The sequence below is a fragment of the Sinohyriopsis cumingii genome, chromosome 16 (assembly GCF_028554795.1).
Source record: "Sinohyriopsis cumingii isolate HCF-2022 chromosome 16, ASM2855479v2, whole genome shotgun sequence".
NCBI lineage: Eukaryota > Metazoa > Mollusca > Bivalvia > Unionida > Unionidae > Sinohyriopsis > Sinohyriopsis cumingii.
Window position 1 is genome coordinate 17,838,035 of NC_142976.1, and position 22,184 is coordinate 17,860,218.

General features: G+C 34.1%; 1 protein-coding gene across 1 annotated transcript in view; it reads left to right on the plus strand.

Annotated features, from left to right (window-relative positions):
- The window catches only part of LOC149780005 (carnitine O-acetyltransferase-like), a 51,572-nt gene that overhangs the window by 4,752 nt on the left and 24,636 nt on the right, over window positions 1-22,184 (plus strand). Inside the window, exons 4-7 of the mRNA XM_089936730.1 lie at window positions 8,990-9,108; window positions 11,224-11,277; window positions 16,088-16,256; window positions 20,879-21,050. Coding sequence (XP_089792856.1) covers window positions 8,990-9,108; window positions 11,224-11,277; window positions 16,088-16,256; window positions 20,879-21,050 — 514 coding nt within the window. The remainder of the gene's footprint in view (window positions 1-8,989; window positions 9,109-11,223; window positions 11,278-16,087; window positions 16,257-20,878; window positions 21,051-22,184) is intronic.

Genomic DNA, 22,184 nt, shown 5'->3' on the forward strand with positions numbered 1-22,184 from the left:
TATTAAAAATTATTATCGACCTGATTGTAAAATGAGTATAAAAAAAACAGCCCAGTTACGTAACACTGCCCACCCTCATGGTGTTCTCTATATTGAAGCGATTTTTTTTCCAATTTTTGAGGTCCATTGGTAATTCTTGCCTCACTCATAGTGCGGTCTATATTTGTGGACCCTGTTGTGCATGAGTTATCGAGGGATAGGTGTAATCAATAAACCTTTGCTCTGAGTATGCAGTCTCTCTATACAGGTAGCCTCTCTCATAATGGGTCAAATTGACTTGGTATATACCCTATGCAACATATTGGCTTGGTATATACCTGTATGCAGTATATTTATTTGGTGTATACTGTATTATATTGATTTGACATATACCCTATTCAACATTGATTGGTATATACCCTGTTCAACATTGATTGGTATATACCCTGTTCAACATTGATTGATATATACCCTGTTCAACATTGATTGGTATATACCCTATTCAACATTGATTGGTATATACCCTGTTCAGCATTGATTGGTATATACCCTATTCAACATTGATTGGTATATAACCTGTTCAACATTGATTGGTATATACCCTGTTCAACATTGATTGGTATATACCCTATTCAACATATTGATTTGGTATATACCCTGTTCAACATATTGATTTGGTATATACCCTATGCAGCATATTGATTTGTATATACCCTATGCAACATATTGATTTGGTATATACCTGTATGCAATATATTTATTTGGTGTATACTGTATTAATTATATTGATTAGGTATATACCCTATTCATCATGATTGGTACATGCCCTATTCAACATTGGTATATACCCTATTCAACATATTGATTTGGTATATACCCTATTCAACACATTGATTTGGTATATACCCTATTCAACATTGTGATCTGTATATACCCTATTCAACACTGATTTGTATATACCCTATTCAGTACCTTGATTTGGGATATACCCTATTAAACATTGATTTTTATATACCCTATTCAACATTAATTTGTATATATACCCTATTCAACTTATTGTTTTGGTATATACCCTATTCAACATTGATTGGTGTATACCCTATTCAGCATTGATTGGTATATACCCTATTCAGCATATTGATTTGGTACATACCCTATTCAACATTAATTGGTTTATACCCTATTCAACATATTGATTTGATATATACCCCATTCAACACCTTGATTTGGTATATACCCTATTCAACATTGTTTGGTGTATACCCTATTCAACATATTGATTTGGTATATACTATATTCAACATATTGATTTGGTATATACCCTATTCAACATATTGATTTGGTATATACCCAGTTGAGCATTGATTAGCATATACCCTATTCAACACCTTGATTTTGGTATATACCCCGTGCAAGATATTTATTTAGTATATACCTGTATGCAGTATATTTTTTGGTGTATATTGTATTCATTATATTGATTTGGTATATACCATATTCAATGTATTGATTTGGTATATACCTTATTCAACATTGATTGGTATACACCCTATTCAACAAATTGATTTGGGATATACCCTACTCAACATATTTATTTGGTATATACCCTATGCAACATATTGATTTGGTATATAACTTTATCACATAGTAGGTATAGTTTTCCTATAGGATGTGCAGTTTCATATTTTTGATATTGCCACATGTTAAAATATCACTTTTTGATTCTGATTGGTCCAAATAAGGCCATAAAATTATTGTGCAGTATCTCTTTACTGATTGGCTGGGATCGTGGGTAAACGTTTTTAACCCCACCTTCTTGAAAGTCTGGTTTTGAGTGAACACTTTTGGTGGCCATTTTTGAACTCTACTTGCAAAAGGAAATTGAGAAAAAATTACCTCAGTTGTCTGAATATGGATATGTTACCCCAACAGGGGTTTGCTATGTAATGAATAACAATATCATAATGAGAAACATGGCATAAAACTACAAGACAAGAACAAACAATAAGTAACACTAAGGGTATTGCGTATTTGATGGTGGGGTGGGGAGAAGGAGCAGTATGTAAGAGTAAAGCTGAAATTTTATCCCTCAATCATGAGGGCATTTACACTGACAATCCAACTGACATCTCAAATATTTTTAACAACTTTTTTGTTCAAATTGCTGAAAAACTTAAAGAACCCAGAACTTCATCTGATCATCTGGAACTCAAACATTTTTGTGCTAAAAAACTACAAAACAATATGTTTGAAATTCCTGAAATGAGTCCCGAATTTGTGTTGAAATATATTAAAAAATGAATGATTGTAAAGCTACAGGACTTGATATGATTGGACCAAGGCTACTAAAGGTAGCTGCACCTGCAATTGTAGAGAGTATAGCTTTCATTTGCAATGAAAGTATTAGGTCTAATAAATTTCCACAAACATGGAAAACTGCCAGGGTTACAACATTGCATAAATCAGGAACAAAAGATGATGTAATCTTTTCTCAACCATTTAAACACTTATGATCTTATTCATGATAATCAGTCTGGCTTTCTCCAGAATCACTCCTTCAAACTGCACTTGTATCTTTGACTGATAAATGGCAGAAAGCATTAGATCAAGGAGAAATGGTAGGCACTATTATGGTTGATTTTCGTAAAGCTTTTGATCTTGTAGACCATGAAATTTTGCTTGAAAAACTAAAAATCTATCAAAACTGGTTTACTTCTTACTTAACTGATAGAGTGCAAAAAGTATCTTTAAATGGTCAACTTTCTGAAAGTAAAAATATTAATTGTGGAGTACCACAAGGATCTATCCTTGGGCCTCTGTTATTCATACTATTTATCAACGATTTACCTCTTAAGATTGGAACTTCAGTTTCTTCCACTGACCTTTATGCTGATGATACTACACTGTCAGAGATTGGTAAAACCAAAACAGTACTTGAAAATAACTTACAAGACGCTCTCAACAGACTAAAAGTATATGGTGCAAGGAAAACAGTATGATCATAAATACAGATAAAACGAAAGCACTACTAGTTGCAGCACAACAGAAACGAGCAAGGCTAGATAGCGACAAACTTCAGGTTCTGTTTGACAATATGAGCCTCAATATGACCTCTCAACATAGAATTCTTGGTGTATTCGTGGATAACAATTTTACTTGGTCTATTCACATTAAACATATTTCAAAAAACGTTAATTCTTATCTTTGGCTGCTGGGGAAAATCAAAACATACATTCCTCTTCAGTATAGGGTCATCTTTTATAAAAGTTATATTCAGCCATATCTGGACTACTGTAATGTAATTTGGGGTAATACCTCTAATTCAAACATAACAACACTTTTAAGACTCCAAAAGAGGGCTTGCCATTTAATTCTAGATCAAAGTATAGAAAATTTTCAGGATGCAATGAATACTATAAAGGTTTTAACAATACATGAAAGAATATTTCTTAGGCCAAATCGATGTATAAAGTATCCAGAAAAGAACTTCCTGTCTATCTAAGCAATATCTTTCACCATAAGAAGAAAAAATTACATTGTACCAAGGCCAAAGAATGAATTGTTTAAAAAAAACTTTTCAATATACTCGTCCACTGGTATGGAACAACATTCCCAGTGACATAAGGCAGGCTCCTAGCATTTCATCTTTTCATAATCAATGCCTTAAATGGATGAAATCTTTAGAAAATTGAACAGTTCTAGTACAAAAAATACCGCCTGATTTCTGTAATTTTACATCATTTTCATGGCTGAATTTTTCAATGCAGTGTTATATTTTATGTTTTATGTTTGTTTATGTTTTCACTGATGCCTGTGCATGTGTTCTGGGCTTGATACTTCGAATTTTAAAATTACTTAATTATTTAGTGTCAAGCCAGACTCTTCACATCATGTTGTATATACTGTATATATTGTACATAACAGATAGAAGGCCTCAAGGTAGATTAGTTCTGTAACTGATTGATTTACCTTCTCTAAATAAAGTCTTTATTATTATTATTATTATTATTATTATTATTATTATTATTATTATTATTATCTGTAACATAGATATAGAATCCACCATATATACAAGCGTGGTTTAAATGTTAACTTACAGAAGTAAATAAATTCATCTCTGTTCACAGAAAAATTAGGACATAAATGGGTCTCCTAACTGACAGAACGTTATCCAACAACAGCATCTTTACGCAGTATATATGTGATGCAGTTCTGACTCAAAAAGATTTTTTTTACGTCTTCTGTAGTCTTTTGTTCCAGTCAAATGCTGCAAATATCCAGTCACAAATGCATTGCAGTAAATGTGGGAATTTCTGCATCCAGTAATCCTATTTCACATAAAAATTGCAACAATGTAACATTTAGTTCTGCAAGTGACATTTTAAGGTAAACATGTACTCTAGACCTACTGTTTACCATATGAATGTGGCATCACATCACATTAATCAATCTGTTTAGATAAATGATTTTGTCGTTATAAAATGTTCTGTTTATTCGGATGGAAGCTTTCTTTGACTTATAATTTGTAAAAATGTACAATCTACTTTTACTAGTTCAACTTTGTTTGGGATTATATTTTATGCACAACAAATGAAAAGTGCACCGTTTGTCAGAATGAACGAAATTATTCATTCTTCTCTCTATCTAAATAATTTTCACTGAAATAAAAACTATGTGAAAAAAGAATCTCAAATGGGTACTGTTTTAATATTAAATTTATGAAACTCGTTGAATAATGTCCAGCTTTTGCTTGGCATGGATTGCAAAAGGTGGACATTATTAAACTCATTTCATAAATTCAGTATTAAATCGTTACCCATTTGAGATCCTGTTATTATGCGGTATATTTATTTGGTGTATACAGTATTCATTATATTGATTTTGTATATACCCTATTCAACATTGATTGGTATATACCCTATCAACATTGATTGGTATTTACCCTGTTGAACACCTTGATTTGGTATATACCCTATCAACATTGATTGGTATTTACCCTGTTGAACACCTTGATTTGGTATATACCCTATTCAACATTGATTGGTATATACCCTGTTGAACACCTTGATTTGGTATATACCCTATTCAACATTGATTGGTATTTACCCTGTTGAACACCTTGATTTGGTATATACCCTATTCAACATTGATTGGTATTTACCCTGTTGAACACCTTGATTTGGTATATACCCTATCAACACTGATTGGTATTTACCCTGTTGAACACCTTGATTTGGTATATACCCTATCAACATTGATTGGTATTTACCCTGTTGAACACCGTGATTTGGTATATACCCTATCAACATTGATTGGTATTTACCCTGTTGAACACCTTGATTTGGTATATACCCTATTCAACATTGATTGGTATTTACCCTGTTGAACACCTTGATTTGGTATATACCCTATTCAACATTGATTGGTATATACCCTATCAACATTTTTTGGTATTTACCCTGTTGAACACCTTGATTTGGTATATACCCTATCAACATTGATTTGTATTTACCCTGTTGAACACCTTGATTTGGTATATACCCTATCAACATTGATTGGTATATACCCTGTTGAACACCTTGATTTGGTATATACCCTATCAACATAATATATACACATGTCTTGATATGTGTTCTGCCCCTGGTTTGGTCAAAGCCTTCCCTCCTTTACTGAGTGAATTTTTCTTGATCCTGGCATACCTTGTGAGAGGAAAATGGCCACTAAAACTAACCTGAAAAGCAAGAACCAAGCTGATATTCTAATTGCCCTCACACTGTATGTGATTGAAAAACAGTACAACAACACTTGTTTTCTTTTGTTGTTTTAATACCATCTATATTTATAGTGTAGAGAATTATATATCATGTTTATGAAAGATAACAGGAATGAATCTTCTGTATTTATTAAGGCTGTCTGTTAGCCTCATATTTCTGTTGTAGGACCCAGAATTTTTATGTTAAAGTTTCCCAATAGAAAGTTACGCATTTTATAATAATTATCCAATGGAAAATTAGTAAATCTTTATTGCCAGAATTTTTCCTCATTTCGTTCTTTCCATAACACAGTTTACTTATTTTACATGTCTTCCTTACTACAAGTCATATCAAGTTTGGTAACACAAATTATTGTTATGTAGCCAAAGTTTATATTACATTAAATAAATAAACAGATGAAGATAATCTGTCTTATTTAGGGACTTGTTCTCAGATAGCTGTTTATTTCAGTCTCATATTAGGACTTGTTCTCAGATAGCTGTTTATTTCAGTCTCATATTAGGATTTGTTCTCACATAGCTGTTTATTTCAGTCTCATATTAGGATTTGTTCTCACATAGCTTTTTATTTTAGTCTCTTATAAGAGACTTGTTCTCAGAAAGCTGTTTATTTTAGTCTTTTATTAGGAACGTTCTCAGAAAGCTGTTTATTTCAGTCTCATGTTAGGGATTTTCTCAGATAGCTGCTTGTTTATACACAAGAACTAAAACATCAGTAACTAAGCTACAATTACTACTACAAATAAGGCGACATCTTTACAGAATAAAAACAAAATTATGTAACTGTTTTTGGTTTGCACTCTGTATACACAAACCCTTATAATAATATTACATGTAAATATTTTGTTTCCTATAAAGAAAAATCTGAAAAATTATCAACAGAAGTTACTTGAATGATGAAGGATGGGAGATTAAAAATCAGTAGCTTTTTGTCCAAAATATTCATTATTCATTAACATTCCTAAATCTTGGGATGGGGATCCCAAAATTGTGTTGTTGGAATTGTACTTGAATGAGGAACATTGGACATTGATAGATTATGGTTTAATTTGCATGAAGAATTTTAACAACTGGAGAGCTGTATGCAAGGTAATGATTCTCATAATGTAATATTAAATGCTAAGTTACTTAAGGCTGTATCCTTCTTTATGTCCCAAAGCACATTTATATTCATTTATATAAACTGATGCTAAAACAACATGCAGTCAAGTGAAATTTTAAAATGTCTCACAAACATGACAGTGTTAGCGTTCAACGTAAGATAAGATGCTTATCACAGTTTAAAACTTTTCTAAAGCGCACGTATCCTTGATAACATTAGGCACTGTCTATCACACATTTAAATGGCTGGTACCTGTCATTCATTACACTGTGAATTCACCTGGCCCATGACACATAAATTAGGGATTTGCAAACCATTCATATATATAGCTGGTGCCTGCCATTCATTAAAGTGAGAAATCACCTGGTCCATGACAGATAAATTAGGGATTTGCAAACCATTCATGTATATAGCTGGTGCCTGCCATTCATTAAAGCGAGAAATCACCTGGTCCATGACACATAAATCAGGGGTTTGCAAACTTTTCATGTATATGGCTGGTGCCTGCCTATGAGTTGGGAACCTTTCCTGGCTTGTGCTTTGAAAACATTAAATAGCATTACTACTTAAAGATCACACTAAGATGAAGTCAGTTTGCTGACAGGTCACTACACTGCCAGCCCTCACAAATCTGTTGGACAATAAACAAGTTGTCTTCTGTCAAATCAAACATAAGATGACATTTACTTTCATGGCAAATTGATCTGTTTATTGTGTTAATCGAATACCTGTTGGGACCTTTTACTTGACAAGGTAACAGTGAATGCCCATGCTGGAAACAGCCATTATTCTTGTGTGCATCAATTATATAAGGGTGCTAATTGTCAAAACAGTGACAGCACACACAGAACTAGCCTGATATTCTGCTTAAATGCTCCAATTTGAGTATATGTACTGTGGCTAACTAGCTTGGTATTCTGGTAGAATGCTCCAATTTTAGTTCTGTGATACAGAATGATCTTGGCTATCAGTCTAGCACCATAACGGCTAGTCAGAAAAATGTTGTGTTGGCCAAATAAAAAAATCATGCTGAATGATATCAGATAACGTTTTATTTGTAGATCATTATTGATAAATATGCAATGCATTGTGAGATGACAGTTGCAAAGATGTGGAAATATTTGCAAGCCAAATATGCAAGAAATCTTGGGGGAAAAGAACATGAGTTAATGAAATATGACCCAGAACAGCATGTGGTATTGAGCACTTTCTGCATTGATCATTAAGAGGAATATGAAAGTGCACAGGGGTACTATAATTGCTGATGGTTGTATCAACTTTCTTAGATCATAATGCTCTGGTGGCCTAGTGGTTAGAGTGTCTGCCTTGGTAGCAAGAGGTAGTGGGTTCGATCCCCTGCCGAGTCATACCAAAGACTTACAAAAATGGTACTAACAGCTGCCTCGCTAGGCGCTCAGCATTAAGAGGTTAGTGTTAGGACTGGATGGCTTAGTGTCAAGATATTGTGACTTGGTGAAACATCATGATACATGTCTGTGGCATAATGCCCCAGTACTAGACATCACTATAAACTGCCACACTGCAGAATCATAGTGATATGACTGAAAAATTGCCAAAGCTACGTTAAAAATCCTAATTACACACATACACAGAGATCATAATGAAAGTTTCCTTCAGAAAAAGGCAAAGGCCAAATGACCAGGCCCAATGTGATGTTTACTTGGATGCAGAAAGTGAAAATAAGCTCTTAGTATCCTCAGTTGGATTTTGCTCGTGAAATGGTTTTTATTATTTGAGTTGACATGAATGAAGAATAAATATTGAATTAGAAAATTAACTTAACAAGGATCAGGATACTTGCTAATGTTGTAGATCAGTGAAAAAAAGTATAATTTCATGTTGAATGAAGCCTTGAGCCCATGGAAGATGATGTATCCAGTGTCTACATTATTAATTGTACTTTTTTATACATTATGATATTTTTACAAAATGCATCAGCAAATAAAATCATCTAACTGTTCACAAAGTATTAAAAAGAGGCATTGCAATGGAGGTAATTTGAATGCCTGTGATGTCATGAAGCCAATCTGTAAGTTAACTGAAATGTTTCCATTCACTGACATGGGTTGTAATGTGCTTAAAAATTAAAATATATTTCTTTTTAAACCTTTCAGCTGTCTGAGTGGTGGAAATATACTGCATACCTGGATTATCGAATGCCAGTTGTTATACATTCCAACCCAGGTTCACTCTTCCCTCGACAAAGTTACAGAAATAAGGAAGAACAAATCCAGTATGTTTGATATGTTTGTCACATCTTATAGGACTAAGTTATAAACCTTTTCATTTTGTCTCTCACTGAGACTCAGGGGACAAATAACACTTTCTCAATCTAAGGCTTTCATGATATTGCATTTAAATCCACATTGTTTCTTTCATATTTAATAGTAAATAATTTTGGTTGTTTATTAAGTCAATAAACTATGTGTTATGGTAGGGTTTTGCTATGTGTTATGGTAGAGTTTCACTATGTATTATAGTAAGGTTTCACTATGTGTTATAGTAGGGTTTCACTATGCATTATGGTAGAGTTTCACTATGTGTTATTGTGGGATTTCACTATGTGTTATAGTAGGGTTTCACTATGTGTTATAGTAGGGTTTCACTGTGTGCTAATGGGTATTATAAAGGACCAAACAGCTAATGGGTATTATAATGTTCCAAACAGCTAGTTGGTATTACAATGTACCAAACAGCTAATGGGTGTTATAATGGACCAAACAGCTAATGGGTATTACAATGTACCAAACAGCTAATGGGTGTTATAATGGACCAAACAGCTAATGCGTATTATAATGTACCAGACAGCTAATGGGTGTTATAGTCTACCAAATAGCTAAACTGAACTTAGACACAAAGACACAGTGATCCCATTCATGAGGGCTCTCAAAACTCACTTATTTCGACTGCAAGAACAATCTGAAAGACCTAATACTGTTTCCTACCTTAAATATTCTCTGCATGTTTTTTATTTTTTAATGTTTTTCTAATTTCGTGGTGTTTGTTTTTGTAATAATATTATTATATGTTTTTTATCTTATAGGTGTTGTCTAATGTTGTAAAGTGCTTAGAGCTTCTAAAGATTAGGCGCTATACAAAGTCCTCATTATTATTATTATGCTGTTCATGACATATCTTGCTCAGATGGCAGTTGTTTCATTTGTTGTATGTCTTTTAACTCCAGACAGGATTCACCTTGTGAGATAGGTCTTTGTTGAATATATCTGACAATTTAGGTAAAACATGCCTAGAATTGTAGCCACAATTTTTTCCTCACGTATGTGCATAATGAACAATATCAATAATAAATGCAGCTAGATGTAATGTGTGAACATATACATGAAATGCCATTGCTGGATCTACAGTAACTTAGAATCATATGATAACTTCCAAATTTAAATTTGTTTCTTTAACATAAAATGTTACTAATTATTACATGGAAGTGAAATCGAGTGGGCCCAACAATTGTTGGCTATAATGCCACAAAATGAAGATGCAGAATCACCACTAAATGCTGACATAGAATACAAAACTTGATATTAACTCAGTTTATCGATATCAGGCAGATGCCAAATTTGCTTGAAATGAAATAATAAATAACATAAATATTGTGCATAAATGAATGTATATGAGTCTGATAAAACCAGGGTCTGTAATTTTGGTAAATAATGAGTTAGAGTGCTGATACTCAAATTTAACCAAGATCCATCAAAATAAATGTGCCTTCAAATTTGGTTCAGATTTAATCATGGGTAAAGAAGCTGATATCAAAGTTGGTTGGTCCCACAGTCAGTGGAAATAATTTACAAAAATCAAAGTGAGTTGGTCCAACAGTCAGGGAAAATAATGATATAGAAATCAAAGTGGGTTTGTCAGTAGTGTTGGTCCAACATTCAGAGGTAATAACATATTTTGTAGAAATCAAAGTGGGTTCATTCTGGGGACTGTTATTGTGCTAAATGTTTTTGTACAACATTGTTTTTAAAAAACTTGGTCAAGATATGATAAGCTGCATGCAGAAGTAAGTTCAAAGCCAATACAGAAACTTAGGGAATTATGGTAGGATCTGTCAGGAGCTAAAACTGTTAACAGACAAATGGAAGGATGAACAGGACCAATTTAATATCCTCCATTTTTTTAAATTGGGAAACAGAAGACCCTCAATGCAAATGAAATCCCTTAGTAAGCCCAATAAATTAGTGAATATCCAAACAAATGTCTGAACAACACTTTAATCTCTCTAGAGCAGTCATGTTTTACATTAAATTACAATGGACAATACAAATGTCATGGTTGAAATAAAATTAGTGTTGGAACTTATTTTCTGAATTCTTTTTCATGTTTTCAGATTTGCAGCAAAAATATTAGCTGGCGTTCTGGATTACAAGACGATGATCGATGAGTAAGTATAAAGTAGGTGACTTTCTGCAATATTTAATTGCAGTTCTGATAACCAATTAGTTTTTGGAAGCCAGACTCAATTGAACATGGTGTTGAGTCAAAGATCATTGCATTTGTTGTATTTCACTGTACTTATGAAAACAATGTCTTGTACATAAATATACAAGTGAATTTTGACCAGGCTTTTTTTTTGTGTGGCATTCCAATGAACACATAGTTAATACACTGACATTGGTTGTATGATCATAAGTTCAGTTTTTAGCTGTTTTGGCTTATGAACATAAGTACAAATGAACAATTTGAAAACTCAGTTTGCATATAGATCTGATGAATACATTGAATGTTGTCACTTACTTTTTATTCCACCAAAAGAATAGTAATTAATGATTTAAGTATGTGGGTATACCTTGACATTATCTGAGTACAGGTTCAGTAATTTTGTATCCATGATCTCGGATTCAAGATCATAGGCTATGACACCGAATTCTGTTCAGCACTTACTGCTACCTCGTGAACTTGTTAACTCAAGCACATAAAGATGATATTATTTAACAATTTGTTGGGTTGGAATTTCCAAAAGATATTAGTTAATTTCTGTACTTGATTGTTTAGGAGAACAAAGGGACAAGAAGTGGTCCTATCTTGTATACCTGGAAATTCATTTCAACTTGTAGAGCATCGGTCACTTCATGGGACTCTTGTTTTAAGAAGGAACCCGTGCTTGAACAGTTAAACATTGTACTGTGAATTTTCATGGTTTTCCATAATATTTTAGTTGAAACATAAATGGGGAAGGTGTTGTGTTGTTTCCACACAGGAATCATTGTTGTGTTTTTAAAGTCTTAGTAACAACCATGAAATCCATGAGTAATTGGAAACAAATATTTATAGTGAATTCACAGCATATGATTCAAGGTTTTGCAGGTATATCTGACTTATGTTGTAAATCTTGTGTTATAAATAGTATTGTAAACTTCTGAACTTTAGGTCTGTTTGAGATTAAGGTATGTACTTTGTATTTTTATACATCCCCATTAAAATGTTGTCATGTCAAGTATTACATTAGGATTCTGTCAGTGTTATACATCTTCATTAGAAGTGTGTCTTGTGAATTAGTACATTAGCAGGGTTCTCAATAGATTTCCAAACTGAAGAATCAGTTGGTTGACCCTTGACCCCAAAATCTTGAGTCAAATGAAATTCTCATGAGTCAAAACTGAAATCTTGAGGGTCAGTTCTTTGGGACATTCATGAGCCCATAGCCGTGAACCGTCGTTATTGGTGGAAACAAATGATTAAGATTTCTTGTCTTATGTTCAGTAATGAGAAATACTTGTACAGTATTATGTAAGAAACATAAAATCTCATTTTTATAAAAGTGTTTCTCTTTTCAACTATGTGTTATTGTGTGTATATTTTCTATGTGAAACAGACAGAGGATTGTTTTATACCTTATTATATTTTCAACTTCTCTACATATTCTGTTATCAACTGCTCAAATCATTTTATATGTAAAAATATACCCATACAACTATCAAGGTTATATATTATTCAAATATCAAGGATGTACATCACAGAATTTTCAGTTCACTTTCCCACTCATCCTTAAATTTTCTAACAAATTTCGGAGATTGAGTCTTCTTTTCCTTCTCCGCAGAGCTGATACTATCCTTCTGTTTGTTTGGAGTCTGAGGTTCAGAAAATTTATTATTGGTAGGTCGTTTCTGAGACTAAGACAGATAAGAAAATATACATCTTTGTGCCACTGATTTTAAAGTTCAGATGTATGCACTGAGTGTTATTTCCATTCAGTTTGTTCTGAATGATCCATTGTTACATTCTATGCTCTTAAAGTAAGTAACAGAAAAGAGTGAAGACAACAAGCTTTGTAAAATTTAACAAATAATCTATTTCCCTAGACTACAAAGTAAAAACGATAAGAAAAAAAAAACTTATGGTATTGCGAATTAAATCCAAATTGTACTGCAAGAATTAAAACACAAGTCCAGTCAGTGGAAAGTTCTAAGTGAATCACAGTTCAAATTCCAATGAAAATCCCAAATGGAAAGTGATGACATATGCTTTAGTCAGCATTGTACTGATGTGTCAACAGTCTCTTGTTGAATCACAGAAAATATTATTCCAGTTTTTGAATTCCATATAAATTCCGGTAAATGTCTTTGCCCAAGATTTATCAGAGCATTTTAGTATTTCCAGGGAAAACAGTCAATTGAATTCAATAATTTAAAGAAAAATGAAATTTAGTCCAAGCTGGTCACAACATAATACAACTTAATGTGTCAGATGTTAATGCACAACTGATAGAATTCTTATCACACAATCATCAATTAGTAAACTAACTAAAACGCAAAACAGATTCCTGGATGGGGGTCAAGAGTTCATCCTTCTAGAAAAAATAGAACTTTATTATATGATAGTTATCACATGGTCCAGGTATGAAAAAATTGTTTCCCAAAACTGTCACTGATTTTGGAACAAGGTCAGAAACTAGATACAGTGTTTCTATTCTGGACAATGTCAAATCCAGTAAACAATATTACCTTACAATAGTATGTAATGGAATAAATGTTTTAAAACTAACAGAAAAACAATTAAATAACACTTCCCCCCATAAAGAAAAAGAAAGTTTTATATTAAAAAGCTTTCTTTTTACCATAGGTTGATTATACATGTGGTTTTATATAAAAAAATTAACATAAGAAATCTTATGAATGATAACAAAGTATACATGAAATAATATATTTATATACACGGGAAAGTGCATCTGCTATTATCTTTTGATTGGGTTTTCTTCCATTTGACAAGTATGACAAGACCTGCAGCATTTACAATTATCATTTTTAATTTTTGGCCAATAGAAGCGATTCAAGAGCTTGTGATAAGTCTTATTAGTCCCTAAATGACGAATCAAAGGAGTTTCATGGGCCCGCCTAAGAATTTCCTGTTTATGATTTTGGAACTACAGTTTGATAGTTGACTGACCACTCATCACCAGCAGGTACCTCAGGAGGTCTCCATTTTCTCATAAGAATCCCATTTTTTATGAAATAACAAACAGGTACTTCTGCAGCTTCAGTTTCACTAATGGCCCTTTGAATCAAACAGGAGATCTCGGGATCTTGTTCCTGTTCAACGATAAGTGATTGTCGTTTTTCACCCTGATTAGAATAAAGAGAATGAGTAGTTAAAAGAGGATCACTGCGATCAATACCTTCTGATTGATCCAAACAAGGAGTGAAAGTGACCTCATCAAAAGCCTTTCCAATACGTATGTCAGCTAAAGGAATACTTTCCTTATCAACATCATTCTCAAGAGCTTTCTTTGCCATAGCTCTAGTAACTGCACAAGCTGGGTATAAATAAGGGAATTCTTTTTCAATAGGATTGACTTTCTGGTCCAAATAAAGCTTGTCAGTTACAAGTGGATTAACCACAACCTTATATCCAGCTAGTTTATTGCCTTGTAATAAATGAATGCTCTCAATGGGTAAAGAAGATACTGTTCCGACTGTCACAGGTCCTGAGACTAAGTCTGATGACAAATTTACACAATGGAGAGGAACAAAGCCGCTCTCTACTTCCTAGATAAGAACACTCATTAGAAGAAGACCTCTCAGACAAAGGGAAAGTACCTGATAATAAAAGACTCTGAGAAACTCCCATGTCCCTTAAAATTTTAATAGGGATGAGATTGGCTGAATCAGTCATGAGTGATATAGAACTCTTCGACATAAATGGTTCATAATTCTCCATACTAAAATCAGACTGGGGTTTATTAGACCCAACAAATGTATTGCTTTCAATATATGACCGTGACCTCTTAGAAATAAGTGCATTTGGAATAGGTCTGTCTTGATTCTGATGCTTATTTTTCAATATGTAGCAATCAGAAATAACTTGTCCTTCTTGCAATAGGTACATGTAGGAAGATACAAGGATTTCTGGTCATTCTTATCAGAAATTTCTCTAAGTTGTGCCAGATTGAAATTTAGAAGAACTTATATTAGGCTGAAATACTTTTTTTTTTACCAGAAGACTGCTTAGTGGAAAACATGCTTACAAAAGAAACTTTATCAGCTAAGGAATACTTGTCAGTAGTGTGAACAACATTTTCAACATTATGCTCATCAAGATAAGTCTTAATGTCACTATGGACACAGTTCTTGAACTCTTCAAGTAATACGAGTTGTCTTATATTTTCGTAATCTTGTTCAACTTTCTTGGCTAAGCATCACCTATCAAATAACTGCTCTTTTTATCTTGCAAATTTGATGTGAGTTTGTCCAGCTTCTTTTTTATAGTTCCTGAATTTTTACTGATAAACCTCAGGGACTAACTCATAAACCTTTAAGATACAGTCCTTAACAAAATAATAGTTGGCACTTTGCTGTACTGACAGGGATACATAGATGTCTTGGGCTTTGCCAAAAAGTGCACTTTGTAATAATAGTGTCTAATGCTCTCTTTGCCATTTTGAATTTGCAGCAATTTTTTCAAAATTAGGAACATATTTGTTTACTTTTTTCTCTTAAAGGGTGCTCTAGCCTAACCTAATAGTCTTTGTAGCATCAAACATTGAATTTTTATGTAAAGTGGGATGTGCTTTTCACCAGCCAGCTCTAATTCTTTTCATCTAAATTGAAATTCTCTTTCTTCCTCTTACTGTTTGTATTTGCATTTGTCTCTCTCTTTTTTTATGATTTAATTTGTATTCAGTACATGCAAAATATGCCAGGGTTCAGAAACAAGCTGTTCCGTATTTAGGACTGGTTCTCTCTTTCTACGAACAGGCAAACTCTTCCAGTGGAAAAACTTGGAAACAGTCCACTGTGCATGATGCAGTATTATCAGATAATGTCAGCTTGCCGCATACCAGGGCTTAAGAGGGACTCCTGGGATTGTATTCCTCCAGATCACCCCAATGCTCCTGTTCACATCACTGTGATACACAATAACCATGTAAGCATTCATTTACCATATGTACTTGCTTATAAGATTATTATAAGTCCAACTGCAAACTGCACAGACCCAAATCTGCCATTATCTAATGCTCCAGCAGATTTCAGTCAGTGAAATATATGGGGAGAAATTAGTAAATCGAAAACAACATAGACCCTAATCTGCAGGCATATTATGCTATGTGGATCAGGATCTATGATTTTTGCAGTTGGACTCAACTTATAAGAAAGTATATACAGTATCTGCTTTGATAGTTAATCTTTTTTTAGTCTTGTTTCTAATGCAGTTGTGTTGGCCAGGTATTTTATTAGCCAGTTGATTTTTTATATATAAAAATGAGTAAATTGTCTCCACTTTGCAGAATTGTGACCTTTAAAGTCCCATTTTACACATTTTTTAACTTCATGCAGAAATATTCCTGGCTTAATTACTGTATGATACAGTGTAAAGATTACATTCAGTCAGTTTGCATTCTTTACATATTTTTAAGATTAAAGTGTTGGTAACTTGAAATTTTTGTTTGCAAAACAAGTCAAATACCTTTCTCGATTTTAAGAATGAATTATTTAATTCCTTATGCTGTTGATAGAAAAAGTTATGTTAGCATTTTTTTTATAAACTTTTTTCATTTGAATTCAAGTTTGTTAGCTTAATTCTGTAATATTTAGGAACTGATTTCTGAATAAGCACCTGAAATCTAATTGGGAAATACATTGTGTATCCATTTATCCATTTAAAGGTCATGACTTGTTCCTAATAGCAAATTAATCATTGTTCTTTAATGGAGAAACATAGTTCCATTATGCTTGGTTTGCACATAAGTTGGCTGTTTTGGAAATATTTTGTTAAAAGCAGTGAGTGTTTTAGATTTATTTCTGAAAAATAACATAGTTTATGTTTTTGACTATACTCAGTTTAGCTTTGATACTCAGTTTAGCTGTGATACTCAGTTTAGCTGACTCAGTTTAGCTGTGATACTCAGTTTAGCTGTGATTGCTTTGGCACTAAATATTACCTATATTTTAGACACTTGACATCTTTTTTTGGTAGCACATCTGTGATATGAAGACAACATTGGGGGTATTGCTCTTGTGAAAATATCACGACTGCACTGCTATGTGTCTACAAATCTTGACTGCCTAAGTTGAAAGAGCTCAATATACCAGTTTATTTGGTTTCAAAGAGACCAATAAATGCAGAATCATATCTAGATACTTTGGAAATGGTAAATATGGTTTGAGAACATAGCTTTGGAGTTTATTTGTTATCTTATTTTGTTGTCTGTCAGAGACTTCCAGATCTCATCAATTTGGAATTCTACCAAACTTTGTAATATCTTCAGTCTTAACGCTGATGTGAACCATAAACAATAGGTAAATGTTTAGTGCTATTGCATTGCCCAGTTATTTTGAGTATTGTCAGGAACATAAAAACTGCTGTTAAAGTACATTTATAAATTCTCCCAAAATATTGGTTTTTCACACCACTAGTTAGACCAGAATAGTTTATGGGATGGAATGTTGTCCATCATCTGTTGTCAGACCATCATCTGTTGTCAGTCCATCTGTAGTCAGTCAATCCATCTGTTGTCAGTCCATCTGTAGTCAGTCCATCATCTGTTGTCAGTCCATCCATCTGTTGTCAGTCCATTTTCAGTTGTCAGTCCATCGGTCCATCCATCTGTTGTCAGTCCATCTGTAGTCAGTCCATCCATCTGTTGTCAGTCCATCATCTGTAGTCAGTCCATCATATGTTGTCAGTCCATCCATCTGTTGTCAGTCCATCATCTGTTGTCAGTCCATACATCTGTTAACTCAAGCTTGTTATTATTACTCCATTTAAGTTTCTTGGAGGATTTCCATAAAACTTTAAACACATGTTCATCCATGGTCTAGTTGATCCCAAATGAAAATGATGCCACTTGGACATCCGGTATGGCCACCATCTTAAAAGTCTTGTTTTCTCTACATCTTCTGAATGAATGGTCTTATCCAAATTGGGGGTTATACTACTTTGTTCCAGATGAAATTTGTGCTAAGCAGCCATCTGGAAAATCTTGTTAATGCTTTAACTGAAAGTCATCTTGAAAATCTTATCACTACTACGTGAATAGAAAGTCATATTGACATGAGGTTATTGGCAGAACACTACTTTTCATGTATGGTTGATGCTAAATGAAAATAATGCCACTTGGGCATCAATATGGCTGCTGTGTTGGCCGTTTTTTGAAATCTTGCTACAAGTACCCATGAATGGGTTGTCATATCAACGTGAGGTTTTTACTAAAAGACTTCTTATGATGTCTGCTTGTTCCTATATGAAAAGGGAGTCCATGTTATGTCCAGTATGATTATCTGACTGTCATGACCATCTGACTGTCATGACTATTTGACCATTTGGCAGTCATGTTTATCTGACCTATCGCTGTCATGACTCTCTGACCATCTGGCTGTCATGAATGTCTGGCTATCATGGTTGTCATAGCCCTGAGTGGCCGAGTGGTCTAAAGCATTCTCTGTTATGGATCACTGCCATCTCACCTCTGTCTGTGTGGGTTTGAGTCTCAGATCCGGCCAATGTGGGCATGTGAGAAAGCTTGCCAGTAGCTTCTCGAGGGTTGGTGGTTCTTTCCAGGGATTCCCCGGGTTCTTCCTCCACCATTAATACTGGCCGCCATGTATAGCCTATCGTGTACTGAAAAATGGCGTTAAACCCTACAACAACAACTATCATGGTTGTCTAGCTGTCATGACTGTCATGACTATATGGCTGTCATAACTGTCTGGCTAACATGGTTGTCTGGCTATCTGGCTGTCATGATTATCTCTCTGTCATGACTATCTGGCTATCAAGGTTGCCTGGCTGTCATGACTATCTGGCTGTCATGACTATCTATCAGGCTGTCATGACCATCTGCCTGTGATGACTATCTTATCTGGCTGTCATGACTATCTGACTATCATGGCTGCCTGGCTATCATGGCTATTATGGTTATCTTGAAAATCTTGTTATTACCTGAATGGTAAGTCTTATCTTATCAACAATGGGTTTTCACCAGAAGACTTCTTATGACATATTGTTGATTTAAAAATAAAATTGGTGCCACTCAGTCATCCATTATGACCACAGTAGTGGCAGTCATGAAAATACTGTTGCTGCAAATCCTGAATGGAAAGCTGTATCATAGCAGTCATTTTGAAATACTTGTTCTGAATGAAAGTCATATTGAAATGGGGTTTTCAAGACTTCTGATGAAGTTTGGTCAGTCCTAAATCAAAATGGTGCCACTTGGTGATCCAATATAGATGCCAGATTGTCTGTCTTGAAAATCTTATTATTGCTACTTCTCCTGAATGGGAAGTCTTGTGAACAGAAAGTGTGCACTTGAAGATTTCATATGGTGTCTTCTTGATGCTAAAGAAAACAATGAAGGTCTGTCATTCATTATTGCTGATGTAGCAGCCATCTTTAAAATGTTGTTATTGCTTCACTTCCTGAATGGAAAGTCATATTAACATGGGATTTTCAGAGGAAGACCTTTTATAATGTCTAGTTTTTCCAGTTGAAAGTGATATGGGGTGATTAAGTGGTCTAAGGTTTTTACATATCACTCACAGATATCGCCCTCCATATAAGTTAAAGCCTCAGCTCAACCAGCTGGGTATGTGAGAAATCTTGCCAGTAGGTTCTGAGGTTCTTCCCAAGTCTTAGCTGGTTATTTCTCAACTAAATATACTAGCTGTAATGTATAGCCGATCTTATATTGAAAAATGGCATTAACATCCACAATGGCATACTATACTGAAATTAAAATAATGCCCATCCACCACAATAACTTTCTTAAAAATCTTATTGCTACTTCACCAAGATGGATAGTCATATCAGCACTGCATTGTCGCCAAAAGGCTTATTACGGTGTATTGTTGGTCATATGTGAAAATTGTGCCAATCTGACATCCAGTATTGCTATGACCACTGTCTAGAAAATCTTGTTATCACTCTACTCGTAAATTGAAAATTGTATCAACATGATGTTCTCACAAGTAGATCTCTTTGTTGTCCACTTGTTTTCAATTGAAAATAATGACATTATGACATTCAGTATGCCCACCGAGGCAGCCATATTTTATAAAAACTGTATATCACTACTCTTCCTAAATGGAAAACCTTATTGACATGGGGGTTCTCACCAGATGACTTCTTATACTGTCTAGTTGGGCCTAAATGAAAATGATTCTGATCTGGCATCCATGTTGGCCACCTTGGTGACTATCTTGAAAATCTTGATATGTCTAGTCCTTCTGAATGTACAACCATACTCACATGGAGTTTTCATCAGAAGACTTGTCATGTTGTCCAGTTAGTCCTAAACGAAAATGGTACCAGCTGTACAACCATTATGGCCACAACATCATCAAATTTGAAAGTCTTGTTATTGCTAAAAAAAATTATCAGAGATGGTTTCAGCACTCCCCATTTAAAAAAGAAGAAATGGTCTTGTACTGAATTCCTGAAGAAAAAAATTTAAGTCAGAAGAGTGTCGGTCACTTTGATAGAACCTTCTCCAAAATGTAGGCTATGTTAACAAGTATACAGAACATAGATCAATTTCTTGGTTTCAGTTCTTCTCAGTAGATGTATATGGCAAGGACAGACAGCCCCTAAACATGGAGCAGTTGACTCAACAACTTGTAGATGTGGTAGAGATGTCTCAAGCCAAAGGTCCACCTATCGGAGTGTTAACCATGGAAAACAGGAATAACTGGGCAAAAACCTACAATAAATTAATAAAAGGTAAACTCTAAAATTCACTGGAACTTGCTTTTTGGTGTACCACCAAGAGTCTGAAAATGTCAAATTTAGATTGTAGCCTTAAGAATCCCCTGGGAAAAGAACCTGTTGATGGTTTGCTATTTCAGATATGGGCAAGACACTGTTTGTCAGTAGGTGGCTTGAGGTGAAAACAGTATGTGTGTAAGAAGTCACTCCTTTTCTGTGATGGAAATGATTTTGAAAGAATTCTGACTAAAATAATCTATATAATATCTGATTTAAGAAATATTATTTTGCTCCTCTCTTCTTATAGACCTAATTAATGAAACATTAAAACACATATTCAGTGACATCATTAGAGATGCTCCCAGGGCAAGTGATTGCATGATTTGTGAAAAATTTGTACGAATTTGTGCACTTGGAAAGCAGTAATGCATGAGAACTCCCGCAAATTAATTTCAAGTCACACATATGAAAATGTGCTCTGCGCAGAATACAAATTTTATTCAACCGTTCACCATTAAAGTACTTTTAGAAGTGGTAAAAATATTGTAGTGCTTGTCACAATATGTATTTTGTGATAACTGATAATGTTACGGATCACTGCCATCTCACCGCTGTCTGCGTGGGTTCTAGTCTAGGATTCGGCCAATTTGAGTATGTGAGAAAGCTTGCCAGTAGCTTCTCATGGGTTGGTGGTTCTTCCCGGGGTTTTCTGGGTTCTTCCTCCACCATTAATACTGGCTGCCATGCATAGCCTATCGTGTGCTGAAAAATGGCATTAAACCCCAGAACAACAACAACAACAACAACAACATAACTGTTGACACATTTTTTTTTTTTTTATTGACATAATATGGTTGATAAACTAAATTTGGTTGGCACATTAGGCTCTGTAACAAGCATTGTGTTAAAGTTTGAACCTTGCATACACAAAGTTTTACGAATGCACTCTTATAATATTGGCTATCTAGAAGACCCAAAATGGCGGATTCCCAGCGTTGTTCATCTGTAGATCACGATTTGGTTTGGCAGATACTAGCTGATCATAGTAATGAAGGCAATTTATTTTTAAAGTCAGAAAGAGTATAAAATTATAGGACCTCAGAAAGTGTTAATGAAGATACCAGTAAGTGATTTGGAACAAAAAAATGA